At 36.3% G+C, this 22,045-nt stretch overlaps 1 protein-coding gene across 1 annotated transcript in view; it reads right to left on the reverse strand.

The window, feature by feature from the left end:
* The window catches only part of LOC150084627 (U4/U6.U5 tri-snRNP-associated protein 1), a 343,250-nt gene that overhangs the window by 254,739 nt on the left and 66,466 nt on the right, over positions 1–22,045 (reverse strand). Inside the window, exon 5 of the mRNA XM_090375366.1 lies at positions 4,260–4,365. Coding sequence (XP_090231492.1) covers positions 4,260–4,365 — 106 coding nt within the window. The remainder of the gene's footprint in view (positions 1–4,259; positions 4,366–22,045) is intronic.

The following is a 22,045-nucleotide window of genomic DNA, read 5'->3' on the forward strand; positions in this document are numbered from 1 at the left end:
TTATCCCCAATAAAGATATATGTTCTCTAAAAATCTGTATGTTATTGAAAATGAGCATAAGAGCAGTGGCTTTTTTTTTTTTTTTTTTTTAGCAAGCTTTACAAGAGGTCTGGGAAAGTTTGTAAGGCAGTATTATCCCCAATAAAGATATATGTTCTCTAAAAATCTGTATGTTGTTGAAAATGAGCATAAGAGCAGTGGCTTTTTTTTTTTTTTTTTTTAGCAAGCTTTACAAGAGGTCTGGGTTTTAGAGGAATTTTTAGAAGTTAACTCAGTTTTCCTCTCTCCACTGAAGAATTACCTGGAGATCAGAATTTAAGAAACAAGAGGAGGTAAATATCAAGAAATTGTGGCTATTTGTGCAAAGCAGGATGTATGTTAAACTGGACGTATGTTAAAATGAAGGTAATGTACTTTTATCAGCAAAACTATGGAATTTCAGTCAATGAAAGAAGGTCAGGAGGAAACAAATGGAAAAAAAAACAGAACCTTGGAAAATTTAAGACTTAGGTAAAAATTGAAAAGATGCAAAACAATCTACCAGCACCCATGGTAAGCACTAAAAGTACACAAAGGTATACTATTACTATTATCTTTATTAATTTTAAAATATAGATAATATAGATTTTAAAATAAAGATAATATTATCTTAATTTTAAAATCCGCAAAGGTGATTTTAAAATAACTAAACTGTTATTAAGGAACTTTTTGTAAAACTAAAGTCCGGGGGCTTATACTTGTGGGTTGAATGAACAAGAACATTAACTTGGGGGAGGGAAGGGACATTAATCTGAACCTTCATCCAGATTCGTTAATTAAAGGAAAAACAGTGATATCAACACATAACTATCACAAGAATCTTGATTTTTTGGAGTCAATAAGAAATGTAGAAATCATACTTTGCAACACTGTGGATAGGTCTGGTTCCAGCCTTGAAGATGACACACTTAGCCCATCTAATTAGATGAGCATCAGTCATGCTTCTCAATCAATCTTTGTTCAATTTCATCATGGAGATAGCCTACTCACAAACACATGATGATTAAAAAAAAAATAGTCATATTTTGCACATGGCGAAGAAGGCGTAGAAAGCATTCCTTACCAGGCATTTATAGAAGTCACACAGAAGTAGTTCAGTAAATTTGTACTTCAGCTAATGATCACACTTTAACTTAAGAACTTTCATTTGCATTTTTCCAGGTGTTTTGCTTGCATTCACAGTACAGAGAGTTGAATAACTGAATTTTTTTTTTAAGTTCAAAAAATCATGAAATCATCACTGGAATTCAGCATAAGTAATTTCAGGAAATTTCTCAATGTTGATGTTTTTTTCTGTGTACTCCTTGGGCATTTCTCTCAAACATGGAAAGTGGGTAACATTGCCTTTCTTCAGGTGCTGTTTCTAAAGTAACAACTTCATTTGAAAACCTTTGCATCTGAATGCAAGTCCATGAGCAAGCAATCACAGACTTGAAAGAAGCGTGTTAAAAGTCATTCAAATGACCTCTCATGTCAGCTAGAAATGCCAACTCAACTAGCCACACTGGATCCTACAAATCAATCATAAGATTTAATACTGCACCATTTTTCCAGGAAAAATTTTTGTTCCAGAGTTGGAAACACCTGTGTATTGACAGTGATTCAACCATACAGACGAGTCAAGGTACTTCACAGTAAAAATCATGGCACTCCCATGACTTCACCCAGTTTCAACTTTTTTGTAAGCAGGGGGCTCTTTGAAAATTATGCAATGGAGTGATGAGAGTGTTGCAATTTCTGCTCCATTTTCCCCCCCTAAAAACAGAGTCCACTGTGACAGCCATACATTGCTGCATACCATCTGGTGAATCCTGTCAGTTTTCTCTCAGGAAAATAGATAACCTTACAAGCATTTAAATTTTTAACTGAGACTGTATGATTTATGCTATGAAGATCAGTTAGTACCTCAGTTACAAACAAAGTTTTCATCCATGCCCTGGATAAAAATCAGCAGTTGCACAGTGTCTATAATGTCTTCACATTCACTACAAATAATCAAATAGAATAGAAGTTTTAGGGCTCTAACCACATATTGCATGGAAGATTTTCAATACAACTTGTGATGGTTGATGCATACTTCTACACAATTTGCAATTGATAACTTTTCTTTCAGGACAGAGGACCTTCATGACCTTTGCAATATAAGTCTTAACAAACTCTTCTTCTGGAAATGACTTGAATGTTTAGCAATCAAGTAAGTTGCCTCATAGTCTGAACAGGGAGTCTTGTTCAAACTATGAGGCAACAAACTTGATAAGCTGCACCACTGAACAACAATGCTGTATCTTGAGCTTTATAGATAGCTCAACAGCTCGATCTGAACAAGATGCACCAGCATACACTTCATGGATTCTGTGATTAAGACTATATTCTTTGAGAATAGCAACAGTCACAGAAAAAAAAAAAATAAATAACCAACATACATCACGAAAAAAAGTAATCAGTCTGCCTTGCCTTCAATTTTGAAATTTTTGGCATCAATTTTCCTTTATTTGTAATGTGCTTGTGCCAAGAGAGAGTAGAAGTCAGGGTAATCCCCAAAAGAGATATATCATTTTGCCTAGAAATCGGAGTTTCACCAAAGATAAGCATAGGAGTAGAAGAATCCTTTTTTGCGAGATATAAGACAAGACTGAGTTTTAGAAGGATTGAAATCAACTATGAAGATCAGTTAGTGATCTAAGTTGTCTTTGTCCCACTGGAGAATTACCTGGAGATCGGCATTTAAGGAATTGGTAGTGAATATTCGAGAAGTTGAAGCTGATTTGAGCAGGGCAAGGTTTCTCAAAATGGAAAGTGGAATGCAATGTGTTCTCATCGGCAAAACTGTGGAAGAAGGTCATTAATATACAAGATGAAAAGAGAGGGGGAAAGAACTGAACCTTGGGGGACACCAGCATTAGTCTCCACTAATGCTGGTGTCCCCCAAGGTTCAGTTCTTTAGAAGTTAGAAGACAGAGAGCCATCTACCATCACCATCAGTGAGCGATCAGAGAGAAAAATGGATAACCAATTACAAAAAACAGTTGGTAAACCATAAGATGGAAGCTTGTTTAGAAAACCTTTATGCCAAACACGATCAAAAGCCTTTGAGATGTCAAGAGCAACTGCTTGTGTTTCATCAAACTTTTCCATTGAATTTGTCCATAAATGGGTAACATAAGCCAGAATATCACCAGTGGATCGACACTGAGGGAATCCATACTGGCGATTGTTGATCAGACAGAAGGTTTCTAGGTAGTTTAAGAGTTTGTGGTTAATTGATTTCTCCATTACTTTAGAAAGAGTAGCAGAAATTGCAATGGGGCGATAATTGGATGGGAAGGATTTGTCACCCTTTTTAGGAACTGGCTGGTGGATATGAGCAAAATCTTACTTCTCATATAAATGTATACCTTTCACGAAAAGTACATTTAAATTTCTTTCTAGTTTCTTCTGGTCAAAAGCTGATCCACATTAGCCCAGAGCCTGTCACATCAGATCAGTGAAGCCCCAGACAATATTTCAGCAACTCATGCTCTTCATTTATTCTGTCCATACAGATGTATGGACAGAGTAGATGAAGTTCAAAAAATCTTTGTTAATTATCGTACAATTAGAAAAAATTCAAGAATTAGGTTAAAACTAATTATATGTGCGTGTTGGGTGGCGTCTGTCACATACAGTTATTGACCGTAAGCTGGCTTTATTGATGCTCTTTCCTCCAATGAGTAATGCTCTGTGCTGATGAATACACTTCACATTTCATGCAGCTGGCATTCTTGTTACTATCAGGCTGGCATCCAATTGCATGTGTTCTCTGATGTGTTCAGTTTTTTCAATTTGCATTTGAAATTGCAAATTGAAATTTCAAATTTCAATTTGCATTTGAAATATTATCTTTCAAAAGATCAAAAATAAAGGTGGCTTGCTTCAAAAATGGAGAATTTAAATTTTGAATTATATCTTGTTGATTTTACAAAATGCACATGCGCATAGAGGAAAAGCAATCCTTCGTGTACTGCTGATGGGCCAAAAAAAATTTCCAGCTTTCAATCTGAAAGATAACAGGCATGCATATCAAAAATCCAGTTATTTGACAAATTATTTTAGCCCACAAAATCAGAAAAGAGTAGGTACATATTGTATTTCAATCTGAGAAATTTATTTAAAAATGGCTATTTAAATTTACATAATTAACATATTTTATTAATTTAATACAATAAAATATGGAATATTACCCTTTTCTCGGCCTGCTCTTTCTCTGCTTGAGCTTTGCGGCTTTTCTGAATCCATGCAATTGTACTCTCATCCTCAGATTCTGATTCTCCAAGGGCTTTTACCTTTCTACAAATAAAACCGATTATTATTATCATGGTTAGGATTTTGATTATTCTTAAGTTTTTTTTTTTTTTTAGTGATAACCCTAAATATGGAAGGTATAAGAACCTATAATACTTTAGTGTCATGTATAGGCTAAAGGCTCAGGACACAAAACATACTTGTTGATATTAGACAATTTCTGTAGATTGTAATTTTCAGCAAATACATATCATAGGAAGGAAGGTTACTCCAAGAACAGGAGCAGAAGGGAAAAAAATTATTTCTGTAAGTTTAGAGTTAGAGAGTGAATGGATATTGACTGGCCGAGGCATCTGTTCAATTAGTTTCTGAAGAGAAGGGGTGGAATTACATATGCTAATTCAAAAGAACAGTGCTCATGAAAATGTCTACAGTAGAGGCATGCAGAAACTGAACACCTGTGACAGAGTAAAGAGATCTTTGTAAGAGGACGGTCATTAATTAAGCTGAATACCCCCTCCTTTTGGGTAGAATCTAGAAGGTTTGGGGTACCATCCTTAATGTGGTGGGGAAGATTTCAGATCTGTAGGTAGCTGTTAAGAGGCAAAGTAATACACAGGGCCATAAAAAAAAAAATTCAGTATTTTTTACACATGGGAAGCAATACTTGTGAAATGCTTATAAAAAGAGAGGTTAAAAAGGGGTAATCTCCAATAAAGATCTGAGTGTTATCTCAGATAAGTGTGGGAGCAACAAACAATTTTCTGTGAGAAATAACACAAGAGTGAATTTCAGAAGAAATGAAGTTAAGTTTTTCCCCCCCACCGAAAGGTCAGCATTTAAGGAATTGGCAATGGATATTCAAGAAGTTGAAGTTGTTTGTATAAAGTAGGGTTTCTCAAACAAAAAAGGTGGACAACATCATCAGCAAAACTAGACAAGATTCTGATTTCTAGTCAGTGGAAGAAAGTCATTAATATAAAAAATGAAAAGAGTGGGAGAAAGAATAGAACCTTGAGGAACAACAGCATTAGTTAAGATGTTAGAACACATGGAGTCATTTGCTATCACCTGCAATGAATAGTTGGAAATATGATTAAGAAATGGCAGATTGTACTGGGATATTTCAAAACAATTTATTAACCAACACATTTGATTCTTATATAAAATAACCTTGGAAAACAATATGGTATGTATGCATACCACTTCAGTGGCTACACATGCAAAATGTAAATTTATGTACATAATCAGAATAGGGTTAAGAACCAAAATAGAATAAATTACACTCAGAGAATGAGATATTATGGGAGATTCTTTCATAATGTGTCACCAATTGGGAAAACTAATGCATAAACCAGATACTGCTGCAGTTAAACAACATTAATTAAAGGTTGAAATATCATGGAGAGTGACATGCTTTGTTTCCCTATTAGGAAATACCAGTAAAATTGGGACTAAAATATATCATAAATTTTCATCCGCAATTACTGGCATTACAATAGTTATAATTCTTCTTAATATAAAAATCGGTTTTAATCAAACACTTGCTAAACACCTGAATTTTCATACAAATATGTTTACTTCGAAGAAAATAAATAAATTGATTCGATATCTGGTGCCAACATTTCTTGTGGCCAAGTGATTCTCTCTGCTATTAATAAAGCACCCACAAATATTAAATAGTTAGATTTAAATCCAGTTTTCTAAGCTCATCACACTAAAATTGGACTTTCACCCGAAGAACCATAAGTAGAGTCCAGAACAGAACAATACCTTTCTCTATGTGGGATGTACAATAATTAGAAAGAAAAGTATCACTGGAGATACCTGTGCTATTGTTCTCAAAAATTTAAGAAGGACATAAAGGAACAGAGAAGAGGGAAACTGAAATCAGATGTCGCACTTCTTCATGACAGTGCTTCTGTATACCAGTCCCATAAAGCAACTGCTGCTCTGAGAGACTAAATTCCAGGAGTTAACCAACCCACCCAATAGTACAGACCAAGCCACCACAGTGAGTATTTTCTCTTCAGAAATCTGAAGAACCAGCTGCATGGTCACTGATTTTCAACTCTTAACGAGGTGAAGAAAGTTGAAAAGGATATTTTCAGAGATCAGAATAGACTCCTTTTTTTTTTTTTTTTTTCCAGGTATTTCCTCTTTACCCTCAAAATGGAGGAAATGCATTGAACTCAAGGATAAGGATATGTATTGAGAAAAAAAAAAAATTATGAAGGTATATAATTACTAATTATATACCTTCTTAATTAAACAGTCTAACTCCAACTAACTTACTGCCCACTTGGTCACCTGATGCACTGCTCCTCCCTCCCCCATGGTGTAGCCATTAACCTGGGAGACAAAATCAATTCTCCCAATGCTAAAAGGCTGGATGTCCGCCAATCAATGAAATGGCAGATGTTGCCATTATGTGTGCAATATACTGCACATTTAATAGGTGGGAAAATTAGCTGGAGAGCCTTCTTGTCTACATCTGCTTGCTTGCTTATAAGCAATCAAGCAGATGCAGACAAAATGTGAATTATTTAATGTCGAAAATTACATTAATGACTTCTCAAAAACAATTTAATAAATGCAAAGGATCATTCACAATTTCAAGAGTTATGAATTATGGCCAGATAAAAGAATCAACCATGATGAAAAGTCTGCATTTTTGTTAGTGATGCTGCTATATACATGTTAAAAGCAACTTCTCCATTAGAAATTTTATATCCAAATATAATCCACACTACTTTCTTAACCCACATAGACTTGCAGAAACAATTTGGGACAATTTTGGCATAGTTTATGAAGTTATTTCTTGTGTAAAAAAGATTTTTGTAAAAGCCCTTGCACGGACTAGCTATTTACAGGTATATGCATCTTGGCCTTCCTCTTTCACCAGAGCCTATTTTGAAAAGGTGGATAGCATGGTTATGTGCAGCACTTTTATGCCAAAAACAGTCACTGGCATTGCTAAGGCAATTTTTCCAATTCTTTGGTTAGAAAACATTTGCTGTTCATCAAGCCTCGTTTAAACTTGAGGCATGAGAACTTTCTTTGAGCAGTGCAATTGAAGAGGTAGAGAACATTCAACTAGAAATTTCAACCATGCCTGAAGACAGGACAGAAAATGAGAAATAAATTTGATAATTTTTTTTAAAACAGAACACCTCATTTCATATTTTAAGGAAAATAAATGACTTTGTCAATGTGTCAAATGTGAAAAAACTGTCATTTCATGTAGAGGCTTCAAAGGCTCACATTTTTAAATTTTGCCCAGCCATGTCCTTTGAAGTAGAAGATTATTGTCTGCTTTTAAGATTTTGGAAAATAAATATCACAGATTTACAATGGGCCACATTGCAAAATAAATTGCAATTTACTATAACAAAGATTATTAAATGTAAAATGATACTTATTCTAAAACATTTAGTTTGTTACTTTTAAATCCTGAATATATTATTATAATAAAGGTAATAAACATAAAAATGTTATTGCAGATGTTACAGTAAAAACCCAAAATCCATTACTAGAGTTCTTACTAGTAAAAACAAGAAGGTCCTAAAGCATTCGACAAAACTAGTTTTAACTAGTAACAACTTAGTCAGCTGGTAAAAACTGAATCCAAAGTGTAACTCCTAATACTTACTGACATTTTTAGTAAAAATTGGTTTTTAGCATGTACCTTTTAGTAAAAACTAGTTCCTTTGAAATTGCAGTAAGAAACCACAAGAACGCTAAAATGTAATAGCAGGGAAGGTTAGACTTTAGACTCTCACACATGGATCTTTGTGACAGCAAATGATAGATTTACTCTGCCCCTGCTTAGCACTGCTTGGCTGCTAATCACTACAATTTTGCATTAGGGTGAATGCCATTCTGCACACAAGTAAAGCTGGCAGGAATACAACAGACAGACTGGAAACCTCACCTTTGATTTCATTAGTGAAAAAAAAGTCAGGTTAGTTTAAACTATCAAATTCATGACAGATTCAAGTGAAAAATGGTGCATACTAAACAATATGGACATTACATTTTTCACCAGAATCCATGCCAAATTTGGTGTTCTAAATTTAACCTTCCCCTCTATTATATTTTACAGTGTTCCTGTGGTTTCTACTAACAGAAATTTCAACGGAACTAGGTTTTACTAAAAAATTAGTAAATACCAGGAGCTGTGGCTTCTAGTTCTTAATAGTAAAAACTAGTTACATTAAATCATTAGGAGCTTCTTGTTTTAACAAGTAAGAACTGGTAGCGATGAATTTCAGGTTTTTTCTGTGACATATATAATAGTGTTTTAATGAATATTTTCATATATTCGACAGGACATTTATCAGGAACTAGCTAAGTTGAGGCTGCTCTGTTCACCAGCCTCAACTTAGCTACAGCCATGAGGCAAGAAAGCTGGTTCAAGAAGGAATGGCGATTGGGAGATAATAAAGTCTCATGATGGACCCTTCAATATCATCCGTACTGGCTATGGCCTGCCCTCAGGGTTAATTCCTGTTCATGTCAGTGAACAAACCATCTTGTGGTTGTGTGTCCATACCACTTTCTTTCAAGCACTCAGAACTTGTAATGATCCGGTGTGTACAAATCTGTGAAGTCAGCATATTCTTCCAAAATGGTAGGAGCCTCTGGAACAAGAATCAAGCTCTTCTTGATGTACTTGATTGATGACTACAGTTTTTATTGTAGCTGCTGAGATATGGCATTATGAGATACGAGATTATGTTACTCGATTTTGTCATAACTCATCCACCAATGCAATGCCCATATTCTGTTCAAGGACTCTTCATGTTGTGACATGCTGTCTGAAATCTATTTCATCTTATGACATAAAATAACTAATCATCTCTCTTCCAAACTTCTTTGCAACAGGACCAAATAGTAACTCCAACTGCTGCCTCAAAATTGATATCTTTTTCTTCCCAGACATCCTTGACAAATCTTTAAAACCAAACTCTCATTCATTCTTATTTACCTCCACACTGTAAATGCTACAGAGATACTCCTATCCCAAAGCAGGCAAAACCCAGGAGTCAAATGATTTCAGGTCTATTTTTATTTGCTTTCCTTTACTAAAGCTTTTAATCAAAAACTCTTGAAACCACTTTTTAGGAAAATTTTTGCTATTAGACCAGCATCAATTCATTATGGAATCTTAGCACTTTTTCCTGAAATGGGCCTTCTTCAACTCATTAACAAAATTTACACAAAATGGCAGAAAAACACAGATATAAGGAATGCAGAACTGGAATTTGGGGAATACAATGTGTACAGGAAAGATAGAGACAGGATAGGAAGGGAGGAGGGGTTATGCTATTGGTTAAGAAACAAATAAAATCCAAGAAAGTACAGCCAGTTGACATGGCTGGACAGTGCAGTGTCGAGTCAGTTTGGTGTGACATAAGCACTGGGAAAGCAAAATTGAGAGTGGGAGTGTGTTATAGGCTTAATGACTGATGAGTATAATAAACAACTGTACAGGAAGGGAGGAGGGGTTATGTTACTGGTTAAGAAACAAATAAAATCCAAGGAAGTACAGCCAGTCGACATGGCTGGACAGTGCAGTGTCGAGTCAGTTTGGTGTGACATAAGCACTGGGAAGGCAAAATTGAGAGTAGGAGTGTGTTATAGGCTTAATGACTGATGAGTATAATAAACAACTGTACAGAGAAACAGAGTGGGCCAGTAAATCGGAGTGTCTCATAATGGGTGATTTTAATTTCCAGTTATTGACTGGAATTTTTGGTTGGTCACTCGCACACTAGCAAGGCTTTTGTGGGTTTATTGGATGACTGTTTTCTACAGCAGCATGTTCAGGAGGCAACTAGAGGGAGTAATATTCTTGATCGGATTATCAGTAATGATTCTTAATGCATTAAGAATCTGCAGATAAAGGAACCACTAAGTGGCCGTGATCGCAGTGTGCTGAAGTGGGATTTACTCAAAGAGGTAACTACTACTACTATTAGGGGTAAAGGGAAGGGTTTTTGCTTTCATAAAGGTGACTACAGTGGTCTGAGACACTATTTAAATTCTATATGGTGGGACCAACTGATGATGTTACCAACAGCAAATTCAAAATGGGAAGCATTCAAAGAACTAATCTTGGAAGCTACTAGGCTTTTCATACCAACTAAAAAAATATTGTTCAAGATTTAGGCCTAAATGGATGTCAGATGAACTAATTAGACATGTGGCATAGAAGAAAAATGCATGGGATACATATAAATTAACAGGTGACACGGAAGCCTATGACAGATATAAGCTGGTCTGTAACCAAGTCACAAAGGAGGTTAGTCAGACAAAGGCAGATTACGAGAAATCTTTGGCAAAAAAAAACTCTAGAATAAACTAGAACTCTTATATAAACTCTCACTTATATAAACTCTAGAAGGAAGGGGATGAATCAGATTAGTCCACTTGATATTGATGGTTCAACTGTTGATGATCCTGCTCAAGTAGCTAACAAACTAAATGAATATTTTGCATCTACATTCACACATGAGGAGTTATTCGGGGAGGGGAATGCCAGAGGTGTATTAAACTCTGACAGTAAGCTAGATAATCTTGTAATAACTGAGAGTAAAGTGAAGGAGAAATTGGTGAAGATAAACATAAGAAAGGCACCTGGGGTGGATGGAATCTATCCAGTTATATTAAAGGAGGTAGCAAAGGAAGTAAGCAAACCCTTAGCCATAATTATGAGAGCTTCCAGGGACTCAGGGGAGGTACCCATGGACTGGAGATGCGCAAATATGACCCCAATCCACAAAGGAGGATCAAAGGGAGACAGGTAATTACAGACCTGTTAGCTTAACTTCTGTTCCAGGGAAATTAATGGAGGCACTGGTTAAAGAAGCATTGCAGGATCATCTAGACAAGACTTCAGTTATAGCTCAGACACAGCATGGGTTTGTTAAGGGGAAGTCCTGTCTGACCAATTTGATTGGATACTATGATGTGGTCACAAAGAAACTGGATGCATAGAATAATTTTGATATCATATATTTGGATCTTAGAAAGGCTTTTGATACAGTTCCACATGGAAGACTGCTGCACAAATTGGAGAAGTGTGAAATTGGAGGTAAACTGCTGCTATGGATACAGGGATGGTTGAGTGGGAGAAGACAGAGTGGTAATCAATGGACACTGCTCTTCGTGAATTAATGTTATTAGTGGAGTCCCCAAGGGTTCAGTGTTGGGTCCATTGTTGTTTTCTGTATTTATTAATGATGGTATATCAGGCTTAATAGTCAAGTTTGCAGATGATATGAAGGTCGGCAGGGTTGTTAATGACACTAATGACAGTACGTTGCCTCAACAGGATCTGGAAAAGTTGAGCAGGTGGGCCGAGAGGTGGCAAATGAAGTTTAACATTGACAAATGTAAAGTACCACGTAGTAACCCCAGAGTAAGGTAACAACTGTGTGGTACTACACCGATAGTGGTGGAGAGTGAAAAGGACCTGGGGGTAATTGTGCAGGCAGATATGAAGTTTTCTGAGCAGTGCAGATGGTTTGCAAGAGTTGTTTGGTTTTTAGGAGCATTAGCAACTAAGGCCATATTGCTCCGGGAAATGCGGTGGTCATTCCCTGACCTTTCCTCATCCTCCGTATTTGGTGGTGACGGGCTCGAACCCCGGTCTAATCAAGAAGCGTGTGCTACGCACTGCTGCTCCTTCCCACCTGGCTACGGAGGCGCCGCAAATTACAGTGTCTAGAGACTAGGCACCTGCGAGGTGATCTGATTGAGGTGTATAAAGCCTTGAATGGTTTGAGCATGCTCAATGCTGATGGGATTCTTCCTCTTGCTCAGAATAATCGCCTGAGAGGGCATAAATTCAAATAGAGGAAAGACAGTTGTAGGATAGATGTGCGGAAGTTTGCCTTTAGCCAGAGCAGGTGGTTGATTGGTGGAAAAAACTTCCATCTGTCGTTGTAGAAGTTGATAGCTTAAATAGATTCAAGGCAGAACTAGACAAACATTTGGAGTGAGTGGATGGGTGAAATGAAAAGTGTGTGTGTTTTTTTTTTTGGCTGATGCTATTTAAGTTTGCTTTCTTGCATCATGTGCATATGCTAATGCTAATAGATAAAATATGTTTTTTTGTTATTATTAATTAAAAGAGGAATCTGCACTACTTCCTTGATATCGCTGCTACATTCAACTGAGCTCCCGTTGGTGCTCTCATAGCTCTGATCCAGAACTATTAGTGCAGCTCAGGATCACTGCTGAAAGTGGTTTGACAGTTACATCTGGATTCTAAACTTCTCTTCTCAGTCCACAACACAAAACGTCAGTCTACCACTATAAGAGAACCTAGAACATTATACAGGAATTACGCTAGTAGGGAAAAGGAGGTGTTATCCCTTTGTATAAGGCAATGGTCAGGCCATGCTTTGAGTACTGCATACAGGTCTGGAGGCCACATTTTAGGAAGGATGTTGAGATGCTTGAGCATGTACAGAGAAGGGCAACAAGATTGGTGAGGAGAATGAAAGGATCCTCTTACCAAGAGGGTTAAATTCTGCAAATTGCAGTGGCTGCAGACTACGCACTTGTGAGGTGATCTGATTGAGGTGTATAAGGCCTTGAATGGGTTGAGCACATTGAATTCTGATGGGATTTGTCTGCTTGATCAGATTACAAACCTGAGAGGGCATAAATTCAAACTGAGGAAAGACAGTTGCAGAATAGATGTGCAGAAATTTGTCTTTAGCCAGCAGGTGATTAATTGCTGGAATAAACTTCCATCTGTCATTGTGGAAGTTGACAGCTTAAGTAAATTCGAGGAGGAACTGGACAAACTTTTAGAGGGAATGGATGTGTGAAATTGGCTTTTTTTTGGCCGATGCTGCATAAGCTCATACACTTGCTTTCTTGCCTCACATGCCTCCATTACTACTACTACCTCACTCTCATTCATAATCTGAACAGTATATTTTGCAAGAAGTTCCTTTTTTTAAACCTGTCTACCATTGCTAATCTTGTCTTTAGTCTTTCAACCTATAAAAAACTAACTGCCTGTGTAGTCAACCTAGACTAATATTGTTTTTATTCAGGTAACATCACCTATTTGGGAAAATCCATTAAAAACTTGAAACAACTTTCAAAACCCTAATGGGGGTTCTATCATCAGACAGCAAGTAGCCCTATTAGCAACCTTGTATTCAGCGGTGAACAGACGTATCAAATCTAAATGGGCCACGCAGTATATCAGAAGAAAACTTCCAATTGGAAACGTACATCGTATTATGTGGATGTTAAACTCATATAGAAAATCTGCACAAAGCCAATATAATATTACAGCACTTAATGTTTTACAGCAAACTCTGTTAAAATCCAGCTCATCCTTATCAATCAATTCGGTCCTGGAGAGATTGTGCAAGGCTCATGGGGATAGAATTTTTGTAAGAGTGGTCTGTGCTTGTTAACAGGAGAGTGCTCCTCAAGGAATGGGATACACTTAAATATAAAGGGTGCAAGAATATTTGCTGATGCTATTAAGGCAGTGGTAGACGGGTTGGAAAACTGATAGCTTGGGGAGATTCACAGACTAACAGGAGCCAGATACAGAGGTGAAAGTGATTCTTGCACTGCTTCTACTGGAATGAGAAGCAGTCTGGAAAACAAGGTAATGGGTTTTTTTTTTTAAAAACTGCTGTGCTTCATTGCAGAACAAGTTAATACATGGACTTTGTTAGGCTAGCTAAGAATAAGAACAGGTGCATATATATTTAGGTGTACACCAATGCTTGGAGTTTACTAAATAAATATGATGAATTTGAGTGTTGGTAAAAACTTCAAAGACAGATATTGTTGGGATATCACAGAGATGGTGTCACAGATATAAGAAATCCAGAATTGGAATTTGGGGAGTACAATGTATACAGTAAAGATAAACAGGATAGAAATTGAGGAGGGGGGGGGGGTTTGCTGTTAGTTAAGAAACACAAAATCTAAGGAAGTGCATCCAGTTGATATGGGTGGATAGTGCAATGTTGAGACAGTTTGGTGTGATGTAAGCACTGGGAAAGCAAGACTGAGAGTAGGAGTGTGTTATAGGCCTAATGACTCTGATCAGTACAATGAACAAAACTGTACACAGAAAATAGAGTGGGCCAGTAAATCAGATGGTCTTGTAATGGGGGATTTTAACATCCCAGATAATGACTGGAACTTGTGGTTGGCCTCGCACTCTAGCAACGCTTTTATGGATTTATTGGATGATTGTTTTCTACAGCAGCATGTTCGAGGGGCAACCAGAGGGAGTAAAACTCTTGATCTGATTATCAACAGTGATTACTCATGCATTAAGAATCTGCAGAGAAAGAAACCACTAGGTGGCAGTGACCACAATGTACTGATGTGGGATTTACTCAAAGCTGTAACAACATCAGGGGTAAAGGGAACAATTTTTGCTTTCATAAAGTTGGCCATAGCAGCCTCGGACAATTTTTAAATTCTATAGTGGGACCAACTGATGATGTTACCAACAGCAAATTCTAAATGGGAAACATTCAAAGAGTAATTTTGAAGCTACTAGGCTTTTTGTCCCAACTAAGAAATATTGTTCAAGGTTTAGGCCTAAATGGATGTCAGATGAACTAATGAGACTTGTGGCAGAGAAGAAAAATGCATGGGACGCATATAAATTATCAGGAGAGACAGATGCCTATGGTAGATGTAAGATTGCCTGTAATCAAGTCACAAAGGAGGTTTGGCAAGCAAGGGCAGATTATGAGAAATCTTTGGGAAAGGATGCAAAGAAAAACAGTAAAGACTTCTTTACTTATTTAAACTCTAGAAGGAAGGGGATGAATCAGGTTGGTCCACTGGTATGGATGGCTCGATTGTTGATGATTCTGCTCAGGTAGCTGACAAACTGAATGAGTATTTTGCATCTACATTCACACATGAGGAATTCTGTAGGGAAGTGGAGGCCAGAAGCTTATCAAACACTAACCGGGATTTAAATGATTTTTTAATAACTGAGAGCAAAGTGGAGGAGAAATTGCTGAAGTTAAATATAAAACATCTGGGGTAAATGGAATCTATCCAGTCATATTAAAGAGGTGTATAAGTAAGCAAACCCTTAGCCATGATAATGAAAGCATCCTTGGACTCAGGGGAGATCCCCACGCACTGGAGATGCTAATGTATCCCCAATTCACAAAGGGGATCAATGGGTGACACAAGTAATTACACACCTGTTAAACTAACAGGTATTACTGGTTAATGTTTAATGTGTGTTTAATGGTCTGTTAATATACCTTCTGTTCCAAGGAAAATAATGGAATCACTGGTTAAAGAAGCACTACAAGATCATCTAGACAAGGACGCAGTTATAGTTCAGACACGGCATGGGTTTGTTACGAGGAAGTCTTGTCTGACCAATTTGATTGAATACTATAATGTGGTCACAAAGGAACTGGATGCAAAAAATAACTTTGATATCATATACTTGGATTTTAGGAAAGCTTTTGATATTGTTGCAAATGGAACACTACGGTAGATATTGGAGCAGTATGGCATTAAAGGCAAGTTGCTGCTATTGATAAAGGGATGGCTGAGTGGGAGAAGCCAGAGAATGGTAATCAGCGGAAACTGCTCTTTGTGGACTAATGTTATTAGTGGAGTCCCTGAGGGTTCTGTGTTGGGCCCATTGTTATTTTCTGTATTTATCAATGATACTGATGAAGGTATATTCAGGCTTAATGTCCAAGTTTGCAGATATGAAGGTTCAGAGGGTTGTTAATGACAGTATGCTACATCAACAGGATCTAGAAAAGTTGAGCACAGGGACTGAGAGGTGGCAACTAAAGTTTAATATTGACAAATGCAATGCACTGCATACAGGTAGCAGTAACCCCCAGAGAAATGTATCAACTGGGCCACCGCCCAGTTAGTACATTTCTTGGTGGTACAGTTGTAACACCAACTGGGCCACCGCCCAGTTGGTGTTACACCCAGGGTAGTGGAGAATGAAAGAGTTGGGGGGGGTAATTGTGCAATCAGACAGGAAGTTTTCTGAGCAGTGCAGGCAGGCTGCCAGAGTAGGTTGAGGTCTTGTCAATGATATACAGGAATTTTGCAAGCAGAGATAAGGAGGTGATTATCCACTTGTATAAGGCAATGGTCAGGCCACACCTTGAGTACTGTATACAGGTCTGGAGGCCTCATTTTAGGAACAATGTAGAGTTCTAGAATGAGTACAGAGAAGTGCAACAAGACTGGTGAAGGGAACAAAGTGGTGCACTTATGAAGAAAGGCTTAAGTTCTGCAAGTTGCGGCATCTGGAGACTAGTCACCTGCAAGGTGATCCGATCGAGGTGTATAAGGCCTTTAATGGTTTGAGCAGGCTCGATGCTGACGGGATACTTCCACTTGCTCAGATTAAGAACCTGAGGGGACATAAATTGAAATTGAAGAAAGACAGTTGTAGAACAGATGTGTGGAAATTTGCATTTAGCCAGCAGGTGGTTGATTGCTGGAACAAGCTTCCATCTGTCGTTGTGGAAGTTGACAGCTTAAATAAATTCAAGGCAGAGCTACCCAAACTTTTGGAGTGAATGGGTGGGTGAAATGGGACGTTCTTTTTTTGGCTGATGCTATATAAGCTTGCTTTCTTGCATCATATGCTTCTACTAATACTAATGCCAATGGTAACATTTTCCAAAGGGGAAAAAAAAAAAAAAAAAAAAATTGAAATTTTACAAACTGGAAATATTAATAAAATAATCCAGCACTCATACAACAATTGCATGTCTAAGAATCTATGAAAAATTGTTTCTTTCTTTATAAGATGGTTGCAGAACTACTGGGTCTTTAATCTGTTTTTTGCAGCCAGTTGGATTTAAACTGAATGGATATTACAATGGTCTCAATTCTCACAGAACAAATTTGCCTTTGCAAAGGGTTGTCCTGGTATTATACTACCTTCAAAGAGATAGCTCTACAAAAGATTAATTGGCCACTTGCTTAAATTGGTGAGGGTTGCCTATGATAGCCTGTTTTTAGAACTAACTGGTCCCTTATTAGATAGCAGTGGTCTCTAGTAACAATATGCAAACAAAACAGCTGTAAAGAACTTGTTCGATGTGAAATGTTATGCAGTATACAATACAGAGCTTTCAAAGTTTAATTTAATTACTGCTATCTGTTAAAAGTGCAATACTAGGGCAACACATTACAAATGAAAGTTTGTTCTGCTGTGAGGATTAACCAAGCAGTGGGTTGCACCCCCATTTATAGCAAAAAGTTGACCATTTTCTTTTTAATATTTTGAAAACGTTTTTGAGATTTTTTTAAATTCTGTTTGAACACTCAATATTTCATCATTTCTCAATGGATTTTTCTCAATATTTGAAACTACATACACTTTCTACATACACAGCCATTTTGAAAGAATACTGGGTTTCATATTATCATATTCATGCTGTGAAAACAATAATAAATCTTTCAAAACTAACTAGTGAAAGCAACTAGTGAGGGAGGAAAAACAAGTAACCTGAAGTTTTATACAAATTCAGCATCAGCAATTGTCCAGTACAATGCCATTCTTCAAACAGTTGCAAAAACAGTGGCAAGGTGCCTGACAGGTTCTTGTGCCAAATTTCTATATGAAAATTGTACGCAAATCACTTCAGAAACTACTGCATATTATTATCATATTCATGCTGTGAAAACAATAATAAATCTTTCAAAACTAACTAGTGAAAGCAACTAGTGAGGGAGGAAAAACAAGTAACCTGAAGTTTTATACAAATTCAGCATCAGCAATTGTCCAGTACAATGCCATTCTTCAAACAGTTGCAAAAACAGTGGCAGGGTGCCTGACAGGTTCTTGTGCCAAATTTCTATATGAAAATTGTAAGCAAATCACTTCAGAAACTACTGCAGTAAAAGTCTTAACTTATTTACAAAAGTAGAAAAAAATTTCAGAATTTTAATCAAGTAACAGCTAATACAGGAATGTTATTTTTGAGAGGCATCTGTGAGGTGCTGCACCATTGCTGAAAGGATGAAACAGATGACAAGACAAGATATTCATATAAAATAAATGTTTACAAATTAAATAAGTTCGATTGTTAATACAGTATTAATTAGCACTACATTAATAATGTGCACTGCCCCGATTAACTGGTGGGCCATCGGTTAATCGGAGCAGATGTTTATTTGGGACAAATCTTAAAGACCAGAACCTAATCAAGAAAATAGCCAGGGTTTTCTTCGCTTGATTGGGACAACATGCCATTTAATCAGTGCAGAAGACTGCAGCACTCGAGATTACCCTACGAGTGTCTCCGACCATACAACATGGTCCGATCGGATTTCTGGAGATCACAACCATAAAAACAATTAGCAGTTTCCGGTTTATTGGGCTTTTCTATTAGTGCAATCTATTATAAACAGATAGTAAACTTGATCTTATTGAATTTGTGATAATACCGACACCTGGAGTTCTGTGGGTTTACATTATTATGGTGAAATGTTTCCCCTTCCATGAAATCTTCAATTATATAAAAAACAAATTTTCTCTTCATTCATATTTTTTAAGCATCGTAACTTGTTACTCCGTTCTCACCTGTGCATATCGTGTTAGTTGCAATATGTGTGTGCTGTGTTCTTTGTCATTGATTGCTTATCTTTTTTACTGTTTAAAATTTTAACCCCCCCCAAATGTCAGTGAACAGAAATATCAACTAGTTTGTGTGTACATATTAATTAAGCTATGCACATAAGTGTAAATTTATTTTTATCTTGCTAATCTGTGGAAAATATTCTTCCAATTTTCACGAATCATTTAATTTTTAATTGATAAGTGTAAATTTGTGCTTAATATATCCTTACTTTTATAGCCTGTGGATAATATTCCTCCTATTTTCGCTTATTAGAATTGCTGTTTAATAGAATTAAAATTCAATTCACAAATGTGATCACAATGACTGGTGCTTACTACATATCGTACAGTGAACATACTTTACTATGGTGAGTCCATTGTGATGTGATTTGATCGTACAGAGAATCAATCGTAATGCAAGGGTACACTGTGTTTTTAACTATTTATGTAAAACTTTGCATAATTGGGGCAGCAGCTTAACCGGGCCAAAATGCACTATCCCGATGTGTCCCAAATAACCAGAATCCACTGTACTCAACATTCAGTGGAATGCGATTCTCCAAAACTGCTCAACCATTAAGTATCTCTCTCTCTCTCCAAAATCTGTAAAATTTTAAAATCAAGCACCCATCAATCCCAAGGATGCCAAATTTTATAGAGTTTAGTACAGGCCCACGAGCTTTAATTGTATTTTTGAAAAAAGTTTACTTATTTTATGCCTTCTGCGATGCCTTTTTGAAAAACAAATTTGTATATGTAATACATTATAGAATTTGTTGACTTGTAAATTGTTTTATCATCTCCGTATTGTTCAAATTGAGATAGAATTAGAAATTGTGTGCAAACCAGAGGGAGCCAACGGGCGCTTTTATAATGGTATAATTTGCGATTATAAACTAACTGTGTGAAACTACGGTAACAGATGACCGGTGATGACGACAATGGCTTTGCTGCGGTGGTGGAGTAATAGGATAGGACTGTTGACTGGCCGCAGTTCCAATCTGTTTTCTCTGACGGTCATCCCGCAGTTAGTTTTTTTGCGTTATCTTCGGTTATCATCTTGGTGCCAGTAGCTATAAAAATAATATTTACGCCCTTTTAAAAATGAATAAAAAATGAAAAATTCAACAAGGGCATCATGTCTTCAATAAAGAGTGGAACACAAAATTTTTTTTTTTTGCTAACATAAATAACAAGACTATTTGTCTCATCTGCCGGGAGTGTCTCAGTGCTGAAAGAGTACAATATTAAAAGACATTCCACTACTAAACAGTTCGTATATGGTGCCAATTTAACTCCAGAAGCAAGAAAGAAAACTGCTGATGGATTGATTCAAAATTTATCTAGACAACAAAATGTGTTTACGCAGCTAACTAAGGAACAAGAAGCTACTGTAGAGGCAAGTTTTGTTATTTCTCATATAATTGCAAAAAGCAACAAGCCTTTTTTCTGATGGAGACTATAGTAGTAAAGAATATATGACTGAAGCTGTGGAATTATATGTCCTGACATTAAACACAAATTTGAGAATATAAGTTTATCTCAGCGAACCGTAGTAAGAAGAATTGAATGTATCAATACAAATTTGAATGAGCAATTATTATCAGTATTAGAATCCATAACATGGTACTTGATAGCTCTCAACGAAAGTAATGACCAAAAGAATACTGCACAGTTATTAATTTTCATACGTGAATGTACCATTAATTTTGAAATTATTGAAGAGCCTCTTTCAATGGAATCTCTTAAAGACCAAACAACAGGAGCTGATATATTTGAAAAAGCTGAAAAAATGCTTAACAAGATATAATTTACAATAGAACAAAATGGTAAGCGTAACAACTGATGGAGAACCAAGTTTGACAGGTAAAAATGTTGGAGCATTAAAGAAAATTATCCTGATTATAATTTAATTACAATTCATTGTATTATACAACAACAAGTATTATGTTAAAATGTGTTAAAAGTTGAACATGTCACATCTTGTATTATTAAACTAGTAAATTTAATACGATCGAGGGGCCTGAAACACAGACAATTCGTTAATTTTCTTCAAGATATTGAATCCAAGTATACACAAATTCCTTATCATAGCCAAATTCGATGGCATAGCTTAGGAAAAGTTCTTCGGCGAGTATGGGATCTTAAAGATGACATCATTCTATTTTTAAAACTGAAAAATATTATGGACTTTCCCGAATTAACTGATAATAACTGGATGTGATTTTGCATTTACCCTGGACATCGTGACACACTTAAATACTTTCAACACCGTGTTACAATGGAAAATATTATACGCCCATGATATGGTAAAAAGTTTGAATGGATTTCAATTAAAACTCCAGTTGTTCCTTCGACATTTATTGATTAACAAGGTAGACCACTTTCCAACCATGAAGTTGCTGAAGATTCCAGAAAATAAATTTGAAAAATATTGTGAAATTATCAACGCTTTGAATGACGACTTTTCACGAAGTTTGGCGACTTCTGAAAAATCGAGACAGGTTTGGAAATAGTGCGCGACCCATTTTCAATAGAAACTGATAGTGCACCGAGTGAACTACAACTTCAGATTATAGATCTGCAGTGTGATACCAATTTAAGGGAATTGCACCGTCATGAGGAAATCTGTAAATTTTATAATACTCTTAATTCGGACAAATTCGACGAACTTAAAGATTTTGCCTGAAAAATGTTGGTTATTTTTGGATCAACCTACATATGTGAACAAACATTTTCCATCATGAATCTAAATAAAAATTCTTTACGATCAAGCACCACCGATGAACATTTACAAGCAGTTTTAAGAATCTCAACTACAAAATTAACACCCGAAATTAAAAATATGTTAAAAGATGTAAAACAGTTCCATTCATCTCATTAAATTCTTGGTTGTTAGAGGATAATTTTTTTTTTTGTTATATTTCTTCTTCATAATAACAAATAATATATATCTAAAAATAGTATTTTACGTGCGGCCCACCTTCTTTTCGAATTCCTAATGTGGCCCTTCAGCCAAAGAGTTTGCCCAGGCCTGGTTTAGTATATAATCAATAAAATTTACATTTGTAATAATCCCCCTTTTAT

The sequence above is a fragment of the Mastigoproctus giganteus genome, chromosome 6 (assembly GCF_048544385.1).
Source record: "Mastigoproctus giganteus isolate SK-2022 chromosome 6, ASM4854438v1, whole genome shotgun sequence".
In the NCBI taxonomy this organism is placed as follows: domain Eukaryota; kingdom Metazoa; phylum Arthropoda; class Arachnida; order Uropygi; family Thelyphonidae; genus Mastigoproctus; species Mastigoproctus giganteus.